We start from the raw sequence: 12,487 nt of genomic DNA on the forward strand, positions 1-12,487 counted from the left end.
GCATACATCCAAAGCTACCCAGGAGTTCATGAGTGCCAAAAAGTGGAAAATTCTGCAATGGCCAAGTCAATCTCCAGATCTAAACCCAATTGAGCATGCATTTCACTTGCTCAAATCCAGACTTAAGACGGAAAGACCCACAAACAAGCAAGACCTGAAGGCTGCGGCTGTAAAGGCCTGGCAAAGCATTAAGAAGGAGGAAACCCAGCGTTTGGTGATGTCCATGGGTTCCAGACTTAAGGCAGTGATTGCCTCCAAAGGATTTGCAACAAAATATTGAAAATAAAAATATTTTGTTTGGGTTATGTTTATTTGTCCAATTACTTTTGACCTCCTAAAATGTGGAGTGTTTGTAAAGAAATGTGTACAATTCCTACATTTTCTATCAGATATTTTTGTTCAACCCTTCAAATTAAACGTTACAATCTGCACTTGAATTCTGTTGTAGAGGTTTCATTTCAAATCCAATGTGGTGGCATGCAGAGCCCAACTCGCGAAAATTGTGTCACTGTCCAAATATTTCTGGCCCTAACTGTATATATATTTTTCCACTAGGGTTAGGGTTAGAACTAGGATTAGAACTAGGGTTAGGGCTAGGGTAAGGCTATGTGCACACGTATTCTGGTCCTCTGCGGATTTTTCCACAGCGGATTTGATAAATCCGCAGTGCAAAACCTCTGCGGATTTATCACAGATTTACCGCGGTTTTTCTGCGGATTTCACTGCGGTTTTTCAACTGCGGTTTTCTATTGGAGCAGTTGTAAAACCGCTGCGGAATCCGCAGAAAGAAGTGACATGCTGTGGAATGTAAACCGCTGCATGTCCGCGGTTTTTTTCCGCAGCATGCGCACAGCGATTTTTGTTTCCCATAGGTTTACATTGAACTGTAAACTCATGGGAAAATGCTGTGAACCTGCAGCTGCGGAAACGCTGCGGATCCGCAGCATTTTCCGCAGCGTGTGCACATTTCCTTAGAATTAGGCTATGTGCATACGATGCGGATTTGGCTGCGGATCCGCAGCGGATTGGCCGCTGCGGATTAGTAGCAGTTTTCCATCAGGTTTACAGTTCCATGTAAACCTATGGAAAACCAAATCCGCTGTGCCCATGGTGCGAAAAATACCACGCGGAAACGCTGCGTTGTATTTTCCGCAGCATGTCAATTCTTTGTGCGGATTCCGCAGCGTTTTACACCTGTTCCTCAATAGGAATCCGCAGGTGAAATCCGCACAAAAAACACTGGAAATCCGCGGTAAATCCGCAGGTAAAACGCAGTGCCTTTTACCTGCGGATTTTTCAAAAATGGTGCGGAAAAATCTCACACGTATCCGCAACGTGGGCACATAGCCTTAGGGTTAGGGTTGGAATTAGGGCTAGGGTTGGAAATAGGGTTAAGATTAGGCTTGTGGTTAGGGTTATAGTTAGGGGTGTGTTGGGGTTAGGGTTGTGGTTAGGGTTGGGATTAGGGTTGGGGTTAGGGGTGTGTTGGGGTTAAAGTTGTGGTTAGGGTTGGGATTAGGGTTAGGGTTGGGATTAGGGTTAGGATTAGGGTTGGGATTAGGGTTATGGGTGTGTTGGGGTTAGGGTTGTGATTAGGGTTATGGCTAGAGTTGGGATTAGGGTTAGGGTGTATTGGGGTTAGTGTTGGAGTTAGAATTGAGGGGTTTCCACTGTTTAGGCACATCAGGGGTCTCCAAACGCAACATGGCGCCACCATTGATTCCAGACAATCTTGCGTTCAAAAAGTCAAATGGTGCTCTCTCCCTTCCGAGCCCCGACGTGCGCCCAAACAGTGGTTTACCCACACATATGGGGTACCAGCATACTCGGGACAAACTGGGCAAAAACTATTAGGGTCCAATTTCTCCTGTTACCCTTGTGAAAATAAAAAATTGCTTGCTAAAACATCATTTTTGAGGAAAGAAAAATGATTTTTTTATTTCCACGGCTCTGCGTTGTAAACTTCTGTGAAGCACTTGGGGGTTCAAAGTGCTCACCACATATCTAGATAAGTTCCTTGGGGGGTCTAGTTTCCAAAATGGGGTCACTTGTGGGGGGTTTCTACTGTTTAGGCACATCAGGGGCTCTGCAAATGCAAAGTGACGCCCGCAGACCATTCTATCAAAGTCTGCATTTCAAAACGTCACTACTTCCCTTCTGAGCCCCGACGTCTGCCCAAACAATGGTTTACCCCCACATATGGGGTACCAGCTTACTCGGGACAAACTGGGCAACAACTATTGGGGTCCAATTTCTCCTGTTACCCTTGTGAAAATAAAAAAATGCTTGCTAAAAATCATTTTTGAGGAAAGAAAAATGATTTTTTATTTTCACGGCTCTGCGTTGTAAACTTCTGTCAAGCACTTGGGGGTTCAAAGTGCACCCGACATACAGTACAGACCAAAAGTTTGGACACACCTTCTCATTTAAATATTTTTCTGTATTTTCATGACTATGAAAATTGTACATTCACACTGAAGGCATCAAAACTATGAATTTACACATGTGGAATTATATACCTAACAAAAAAGTGTGAAACAACTGAAAATATGTATTATATTCTAGGTTCTTCAAAGTAGCCACCTTTTGCTTTGATGACTGCTTTGCACACTCTTGGCATTGTCTTGATGAGCTTCAAGAGGTAGTCACCGGGAATGGTCTTCCAACAATCTTGAAGGAGTTCCCAGAGATGCTTAGCACTTGTTCGCCCTTTTGCCTTCACTTTGCGGTCCAGCTCACCCCAAACCATCTCGATTGGGTTCAGGTCTGGTGACTGTGGAGGCGAGGTTATCTGGCATAGCACCCCATCACTTTCCTTCTTGGTCAAATAGCCCTTACACAGCCTGGAGGTGTGTTTGGGGTCATTGTCCTATTGAAAAATAAATGATGGTCCAACTAAAAGCAAACTGGATGGAATAGTATGCCGCTGCAAGATGCTGTAGTAGCCATGCTGATTCAGTATGCCTTCAATTTTGAATAAATCCCCAACAGTGTCACCAGCAAAGCACCCCCACACCATCACACCTCCTCCTCCATGCTTCACAGTGGGAACAGGCATGTAGAGTCCGTTCGTTCACCTTTTCTGCATCGCACAAAGACACGGTGATTGGAACCAAAGATCTCAAATTTGGACTCATCAGACCAAAGAACAGATTTCCACTGGTCTAATGTCCATTCCTTGTGTTCTTTAGCTCAAACAAGTCTCTTCTGCTTGTTACCTGTCCTTAGCAGTGGTTTCGTAGCAGCTATTTTACCATGAAGGCCTGCTGCACAAAGTCTCCTCTTAACAGTTGTTGTAGAGAGATGTGTCTGCTGCTAGAACTCTGTGTGGCATTGACCTGGTCTCTAATCTGAGCTGCTGTTAACCTACGATTTCTGAGGCCGGTGACTCGGATAAATATATCCTCAGAAGTAGAGGTGACTCTTGGTCTTCCTTTCCTGGGGCAGTCCTCATGTGAGCCAGTTTCTTTGTAGCACTTGATGGTTTTTGCCACTGCACTTGGGGACACTTTCAAAGTTTTCCCAATTTTTCGGACTGACTGACCTTCATTTCTTAAAGTAATGATGGCCACTCGTTTTTCTTTACTTAGCTGCTTTTTTCTTGCCATAATAGAAATTCTAACAGTCTATTCAGTAAGACTATCAGCTGTGTATCCACCAGACTTCTGAACAGCACAACTGATGGTTCCAACACCATTTATAAGGCAAGAAATCCCACTTATTAAACCTAACAGGGCACACCTGTGAAGTGAAAACCATTCCCGGTGACTTCCTCTTGAAGCTCATCAAGAGAATGCCAAGAGTGTGAAAAGCAGTCATCAAAGCAAAAGGTGGCTACTTTGAAGAACCTAGAATATAAGACATAATTTCAGTTGTTTCTCACTTTTTTGCTAAGTATATAATTCCACATCTGTTAATTCATAGTTTTGATGCCTTCAGTGTGAATTTACAATTTTCATAGTCATGAAAATACAGAAAAATCTTTAAATGAGAAGGTGTGTCCAAACTTTTGGTGTGTACTGTATCTAGATAAGTTCCTTGGGGGGTCTAGTTTCCAAAATGGGGTCACTTGTGGGGGGTTTCTACTGTTTAGGCACAACAGGGGCTCTGCAAACGTAACGTGATGCCCGCAGACCATTCCATCAAAGTCTGCAGTCCAAAACGTCACTACTTCCCTTCCGAGCTCTGACGTGTGCCCAACCAGTGGTTAACCCCACACACACACACACACACACACACACATATGGGGTATCAGCACACTCAGGACAAACTGGGCAACAACTTTTGGGGTCCAATTTCTCCTGTTACTCTTGTGAAAATTGCGGGCTAAAAAATAATTTTTGAGGAAAGAAAAATGATTTTTTATTTTCACGGCTCTGCGTTATAAACGTCTGTGAAGCACTTGGGGGTTCAAAGTGGTCACCACATATCTAGATAAGTTCCTTGGGGGGTCTAGTTTCCAAAATGGGGTCACTTGTAGGGGGTTTCTACTGTTTAGGCACATCAGGGGCTCTGCAAACGTAACATGATGCCCGCAGACCATTCCATCAAAGAATGCATTCCAAAACGTCACTACTTCCCTTCCGAGCCCCGACGTGTGCCCAAACAGTGGTTCCCCCCCACATATGGGGTATCAGCGTACTCAGGACAAACTGGACAACAACGTTTGGGGGTCCAATTTCCCCTGTTACTCTTGTGAAAATAAAAAATTGCGGGCTAAAAAATAATTTTTGAGGAAAGAAAAATGATTTTTTATTTTCACGGCTCTACGTTATAAACTTCTGTGAAGCACTTGGGGGTTTAAAGTGGTCACTGCACATCTAGATTAGTTCCATGGGAGGTCTAGTTTCCAAAATGGGGTCACATGTGGGGGAGCTCCAATGTTTTGGCACACAGGGGCTCTCCAAACGCGACATGGTGTCCGCTAATGATTGGAGCTAATTTTTCATTTAAAAAGTCAAATGGCGCTCCTTCCCTTCCGAGCCCTGCCGTGTGCCCAAACAGTGGTTTACCCCCACATGTGAGGTATCACTGTACTCAGGAGAAATTGCCCAATAAATTTTAGGATTCCTTTTATCCTGTTGGTTGCCCGTGTGGAAATGAACAAATTGAGGCTAAAAGAATTTTTTGGGGAAAAAAAGTACTTTTTCATTTTTACAGATCAATTTGTGAAGCACCTGGGGGTTCAAAGTGCTCACTATGCATCTAGATAAGTTTCTTGTGGGGTCTAGTTTCCAAAATGGGGTCACATGTGGGGGAGCTCCAATGATTAGGCACACAGGGGCTCTCCAAACGCGACATAGTGTCCGCTAATGATTGGAGCTAATTTTTCATTCAAAAGTCAAATGGCGCTCCTTCACTTCCAAGCCTTGCCGTGTGCACAAACAGTGGTTTGTGACCACATATGAGGTATCGGTGTACTCAGGAGAAATTGCCCAACACATTTTAGGATCCATTTTATCCTATTGCCCATGTGGAAATGGGGTCACTTATAGGGGGAGCTCCAATATTTAGGCACACAGGGGCTCTCCAAACGCAACATGGTGTCCGCTAAAGATTGGAGCCAATTTTTAATTGAAAAAGTCAAATGGCGCTCCTTCCCTTCCGAGCCCTGTTGTGCGCCCAAACTGTGGTTCCCCCCCACATATGAGGTATCGGCGTACTCAGGACAAATTGTACAATAACTTTTGGGGTCCAGTTTCTCTTTTTACCCTTGGGAAAATAAAAAAATTGTTGCTAAAAGATCATTTTTGGGACTAAAAAGTTAACTGTTTATTTTTTCCTTCCATGTTGCTTCTGCTGCTGTTAAGCACCTGAAGGGTTAATAAACTTCTTGAATGTGGTTTTGAGCACCTTGAGGGGTGCAGTTTTTAGAATGGTGTCACTTTTGGGTATTTTCAGCCATATAGACCCCTCAAACTGACTTCAAATGTGAGGTGGTCCCTAAAAAAAATGGTTTTGTAAATTTTGCTGTAAAAATGAGAAATCGCTGGTCAAATTTTAACCCTTATAACTTCCTAGAAAAAAAAATTTTGTTTCCAAAATTGTGCTGATGTAAAGTAGATATGTGGGTAATGTTATTTATAATCTATTTTGTGTCACATAACTCTCTCGTTTAACAGAATAAAAATTCAAAATTTTAAAATTGCGAAATTTTCAAAATTTTTGACAAATTTCCATTTTTTCACAAATAAACGCAAAAATTATCGACCTAAATTTACCACTAACATGAAGCCCAATATGTCACGAAATAACAATCTCAAAACCGCTAGGATCCATTGAAGTGTTCCTGAGTTATTACCTCATAAAGGGACACTGGTCAGAATTGCAAAAAACGGCCAGGTCATTAAGGTCAAAATAGGCTGGGTCATGAAGGGGTTAAGAGCGGAAAGAAAATTGTCGGTATTGATGATTCGAGGCCATAGGGTGTGGTGATACGTTGGGGTGGATTCAAGACTGGCAGAGAGCACACTCGCACTACACCAGTCCACCAGTGTTGCTAGAGTACACGGTGCCTAATTATTTTCCGTGCCCTGCTCTAGAAATGTTGCCAAAAGTTGCCAAATTTTCCCAGTTGGCGCAAAAAAATAGCAAATTTTCAAAGCCTTTACACCACTTTTCTGGAATAAAAACGTTAATGAATTAGCCCCATAGGGTTTTTTTTGTAGTCTGCAACCTTAGCGACACACAGATCTACAGTACAGACCAAAAGTTTGGACACACCTTCTCATTTGAAGATTTTTCTGTATTTTCATTACTATGAAAATTGTACATTCACACTGAAGGCATCAAAACTATGAATTAACACATGTGGAATTATATACTTAAGCAGTCATCAAAGCAAAAGGTGGCCACTTTGAAGAACCTAGAATATAAGACATATTTTCAGTTGTTTCACACTTTTTTGTTAAGTATATAATTCCACATGTGTTAATTCATAGTTTTGATGCTATCAGTGTGAATGTACAATTTTCATAGTCGTGAAAATACAGAAAAATCTTTAAATGAGAAGGTGTGTCCAAACTTTTGCTCTGTACTGTACATGAGAACTGTATACACAAAACAATAGGATATTTTTAATTAAGACTATACATTTTCCTTTTCCTTGCAGAGGATGTAATCGCAGGGACTATATGGTTATATATTTAGGTGAGAAATAAAGCGGCACATTTCGGTGATGATACTGATCAAATGACAACAGATATTGCAGCTAATGGACATTTATTTCACAATTCATCTTTTAATTCTAGTTAAAATTACAAACATTGTTCCAATTTATAAAATACAAATTAAAAAGATTAAAACAAAAAACACCGACAATGTATTTATACCGCCATAGCTCTGTCCGGAAACAGAAAGAGCTCATAAAATCTTAAAGGAACACACCAGTCCAAACACAGTGTTATGCCTACTGCAGGCCACAAGGGGGCAGAGCATGACACATGATTAAAGAACACCTTGTGGTATGGCATCCCCCCACGCCCTGAACCCTACACCAGACATGCCACCATGTACCATTTTTGTTTGGATTTTTCCTTTAGATCTATTCCTAACCCCATCCTAAAAGGACAATAAAACATTAAAATCTTAGTAGTTTTAAAATGTATAACATTTGTTCATAAATAGATAAAAATCTTAAAAAAAGGGGGAAGGCAGTCAGCAAATATCAGTGTTTACCTGAGGAGCTAGCAATCTAATGCTAGATATGTACAGATCCTGAATACGCTGGTGATCATTGGGTAATGGAATGTTTTACACAAGAATAAAAAAGTTTCGAAAACTGTAAGGAGACAACTTGCTGCTGGTAACAACATAATTTTTTAGTCCAAATCTGAAAAGTGCTTCATTTACCCCCATTCCGCTGGTCCACACATGAATACAATGAATGGTGGGGGAGTGGAGGGTACAGATGGCTGTTATTATCTGACCCCATTCCCAAAAAATATCAGAAAATGTAAAAAAAATTAATAATTTAAAACCTGCGTTCCGTATATGACCACAGAGTAGCAGCACATATCACTCCATTTCATGCTATCAGTGCCTGCACTGAGTTACATGTATAAAGTTTATCACTGAAGCCCCCTATAGTTACCCTGTCTGCCCCCATGGAGAGTTTTACAGGAATGTTCCATTAATAGAATTTTGAGGAAGCAGTTACATCGGCCTGTGGGCTACTAAGGAACGTTCCACTATTTCTGGAATATTTACACCCGAGACACATTAGTTCATTTCTAAAGTGATGCCGCCTGGTTGGTGATTGTGCTCTCAACCCGTCCGGAGACTCTCAGCGACGACGCGGAGCTCGAACATTGATGTCAGTACAATCTACAACTACCGCATTCTGACTGTAGTGCTGCAGCAGCTGATCCCAGAGGTAAGAACATCTCAGTAGGAGAGGATTTCCTGCAGAGATAAAGCATGCAATAATGATTAAAAGGCAAAAAAATATAAGACATGCTCTGCTCTGTATACAGTGTGATCGGTCACGTGCTCTGCGCTGTATGCTGTGTGATCGGTGACGTGCTCTGCTCTGTATGCTGTGTGATTGGTGACGTGCTGCGCTCTGTATGTTGTGTGATCGTGACGTGCTGCGCTCTGTATGCTGTGTGATCGGTGACGTGCTCCGCTCTGTATACTGTGTGATCGGTGACGTGCTCTGCTCTGTATACAGTGTGATCGGTCACGTGCTCTGCTCTGTTTACTGTGTGATCGGTGACGTGCTCTGCTCTGTATGCTGTGTGATTGGTGACATGCTCCGCTCTGTATGCTGTCTGATCGGTGACGTGCTCCGCTCTGAATGCTGTGTGATCGGTCACGTGCTCTACTCTGTATACTGTGTGGTCGGTGACGTGCTCCGCTCTGTATACTGTGTGATCGGGGACGTGCTCTGCTCTGTATGCTGTGTGATCAGGGACGTGCTCCGCTCTGTATACTGTGTGATCGGTGACGTGCTCTGCTCTGTATACTGTGTGATCGGTGATGTGCTCTGCTCTGTATACTGTGTGATCGGTGACGTGCTCCGCTCTGTATACTGTGATTGGTGATGTGCTCTGCTCCGTATACTGTGTGATCGGTGACGTGCTCCACTCTGTATGCTGTGTGATCGGTGACGTGCTCTGCTCTGTATACTGTGTGATCGGTGACGTGCTCTGCTCTGTATACTGTGTGATCGGTGACGTGCTCTGCTCTGTATGCTGTGTGATCGGTGACGTGCTCCGCTCTGTATGCTGTGTGATCGGTGATGTGCTCTGCTCTGTATACTGTGTGATCGGTGACGTGCTCTGCTCTGTATACTGTGATTGGTGATGTGCTCTGCTCTGTATGCTGTGTGATCGGTGACGTGCTCCGCTCTGTATGCTGTGTGATCGGTGACGTGCTCTGCTCTGTATACTGTGTGATCGGTGACGTGCTCCGCTCTGTATACTGTGTGATCGGTGACGTGCTCCACTCTGTATACTGTGATTGATGATGTGCTCTGCTCTGTTTACTGTGTGATCGGTGACGTGCTCTGCTCTGTATACTGTGTGATCGGTGACGTGCTCTGCTCTGTATACTGTGATCGGTGATGTGCTCTGCTCTGTATACTGTGTGATCGGTGACATGCTCCGCTCTGTATGCTGTGTGATCGGTGACGTGCTCTGCTCTGTATACTGTGTGATCGGTGAAGTGCTCCGCTCTGTGTACTGTGTGATCGGTGATGTGCTCCGCTCTGTATACTGTGATTGGTGATGTGCTCTGCTCTGTTTACTGTGTGATCGGTGACGTGCTCTGCTCTGTATACTGTGTGATTGGTGACGTGCTCTGCTCTGTATACTGTGATTGGTGATGTGCTCTGCTCTGTTTACTGTGTGATCGGTGACGTGCTCTGCTCTGTTTACTGTGTGATCGGTGACGTGCTCCGCTCTGTATGCTGTGTGATCGGTGACGTGCTCTGCTCTGTATACTGTGATTGGTGATGTGCTCCGCTCTGTATGCTGTGTGATCGGTGACGTGCTCTGCTCTGTATACTGTCTGATCGGTGACGTGCTCCGCTCTGAATGCTGTGTGATCGGTGACGTGCTCCACTCTGTATGCTGTGTGATCGGTCACGTGCTCTACTCTGTATACTGTGTGGTCGGTGACGTGCTCCGCTCTGTATACTGTGTGATCGGGGACGTGCTCTGCTCTGTATGCTGTGTGATCAGGGACGTGCTCCGCTCTGTATACTGTGTGATCGGTGACGTGCTCTGCTCTGTATACTGTGTGATCGGTGATGTGCTCTGCTCTGTATACTGTGTGATCGGTGACGTGCTCCGCTCTGTATACTGTGATTGGTGATGTGCTCTGCTCCGTATACTGTGTGATCGGTGACGTGCTCCACTCTGTATGCTGTGTGATCGGTGACGTGCTCTGCTCTGTATACTGTGTGATCGGTGACGTGCTCTGCTCTGTATACTGTGATTGGTGATGTGCTCTGCTCTGTATGCTGTGTGATCGGTGACGTGCTCCGCTCTGTATGCTGTGTGATCGGTGATGTGCTCTGCTCTGTATACTGTGTGATCGGTGACGTGCTCTGCTCTGTATACTGTGATTGGTGATGTGCTCTGCTCTGTATGCTGTGTGATCGGTGACGTGCTCCGCTCTGTATGCTGTGTGATCGGTGACGTGCTCTGCTCTGTATACTGTGTGATCGGTGACGTGCTCCGCTCTGTATACTGTGTGATCGGTGACGTGCTCCACTCTGTATACTGTGATTGATGATGTGCTCTGCTCTGTTTACTGTGTGATCGGTGACGTGCTCTGCTCTGTATACTGTGATCGGTGATGTGCTCTGCTCTGTATACTGTGTGATCGGTGACGTGCTCTGCTCTGTATACTGTGATCGGTGATGTGCTCTGCTCTGTATACTGTGTGATCGGTGACATGCTCCGCTCTGTATGCTGTGTGATCGGTGACGTGCTCTGCTCTGTATACTGTGTGATCGGTGAAGTGCTCCGCTCTGTGTACTGTGTGATCGGTGACATGCTCCGCTCTGTATACTGTGATTGGTGATGTGCTCTGCTCTGTTTACTGTGTGATCGGTGACGTGCTCTGCTCTGTATACTGTGTGATTGGTGACGTGCTCTGCTCTGTATACTGTGATTGGTGATGTGCTCTGCTCTGTTTACTGTGTGATCGGTGACGTGCTCTGCTCTGTTTACTGTGTGATCGGTGACGTGCTCCGCTCTGTATGCTGTGTGATCGGTGACGTGCTCTGCTCTGTATACTGTGATTGGTGATGTGCTCCGCTCTGTATGCTGTGTGATCGGTGACGTGCTCTGCTCTGTATACTGTCTGATCGGTGACGTGCTCCGCTCTGAATGCTGTGTGATCGGTGACGTGCTCCACTCTGTATGCTGTGTGATCGGTCACGTGCTCTACTCTGTATACTGTGTGGTCGGTGACGTGCTCCGCTCTGTATACTGTGTGATCGGGGACGTGCTCTGCTCTGTATGCTGTGTGATCAGGGACGTGCTCCGCTCTGTATACTGTGTGATCGGTGACGTGCTCTGCTCTGTATACTGTGTGATCGGTGATGTGCTCTGCTCTGTATACTGTGTGATCGGTGACGTGCTCCGCTCTGTATACTGTGATTGGTGATGTGCTCTGCTCCGTATACTGTGTGATCGGTGACGTGCTCCACTCTGTATGCTGTGTGATCGGTGACGTGCTCTGCTCTGTATACTGTGTGATCAGTGACGTGCTCTGCTCTGTATACTGTGATTGGTGATGTGCTCTGCTCTGTATGCTGTGTGATCGGTGACGTGCTCCGCTCTGTATGCTGTGTGATCGGTGATGTGCTCTGCTCTGTATACTGTGTGATCGGTGACGTGCTCTGCTCTGTATACTGTGATTGGTGATGTGCTCTGCTCTGTATGCTGTGTGATCGGTGACGTGCTCCGCTCTGTATGCTGTGTGATCGGTGACGTGCTCTGCTCTGTATGCTGTGTGATCGGTGACGTGCTCCGCTCTGTATACTGTGTGATCGGTGACGTGCTCCACTCTGTATACTGTGATTGATGATGTGCTCTGCTCTGTTTACTGTGTGATCGGTGACGTGCTCTGCTCTGTATACTGTGTGATCGGTGACGTGCTCTGCTCTGTATACTGTGATCGGTGATGTGCTCTGCTCTGTATACTGTGTGATCGGTGACGTGCTCTGCTCTGTTTACTGTGTGATCGGTGACGTGCTCCGCTCTGTATGCTGTGTGATCGGTGACGTGCTCTGCTCTGTATACTGTGTGATCGGTGACGTGCTCCGCTCTGTATACTGTGTGATCGGTGACGTGCTCCACTCTGTATACTGTGATTGATGATGTGCTCTGCTCTGTTTACTGTGTGATCGGTGACGTGCTCTGCTCTGTATACTGTGTGATTGGTGACGTGCTCTGCTCTGTATACTGTGATTGGTGATGTGCTCTGCTCTGTTTACTGTGTGATCGGTGACGTGCTCTGCTCTGTTTACTGT

At 45.0% G+C, this 12,487-nt stretch overlaps 1 protein-coding gene across 2 annotated transcripts in view; it reads right to left on the bottom strand.

Moving 5' to 3' along the window:
• Positions 1–7,204: 7,204 nt before the first annotated feature.
• The window catches only part of HELZ2 (helicase with zinc finger 2), a 62,856-nt gene continuing 57,573 nt past the window's right edge, over positions 7,205–12,487 (bottom strand). For both annotated transcript variants that reach the window (XM_069751053.1, XM_069751054.1), the window contains exon 20: positions 7,205–8,403. In XM_069751053.1, coding sequence (XP_069607154.1) covers positions 8,285–8,403 — 119 coding nt within the window. In that variant the 3' untranslated portion in view covers positions 7,205–8,284. The remainder of the gene's footprint in view (positions 8,404–12,487) is intronic.

Source organism: Ranitomeya imitator, chromosome 2, assembly GCF_032444005.1.
Source record: "Ranitomeya imitator isolate aRanImi1 chromosome 2, aRanImi1.pri, whole genome shotgun sequence".
Classification (NCBI taxonomy): domain Eukaryota; kingdom Metazoa; phylum Chordata; class Amphibia; order Anura; family Dendrobatidae; genus Ranitomeya; species Ranitomeya imitator.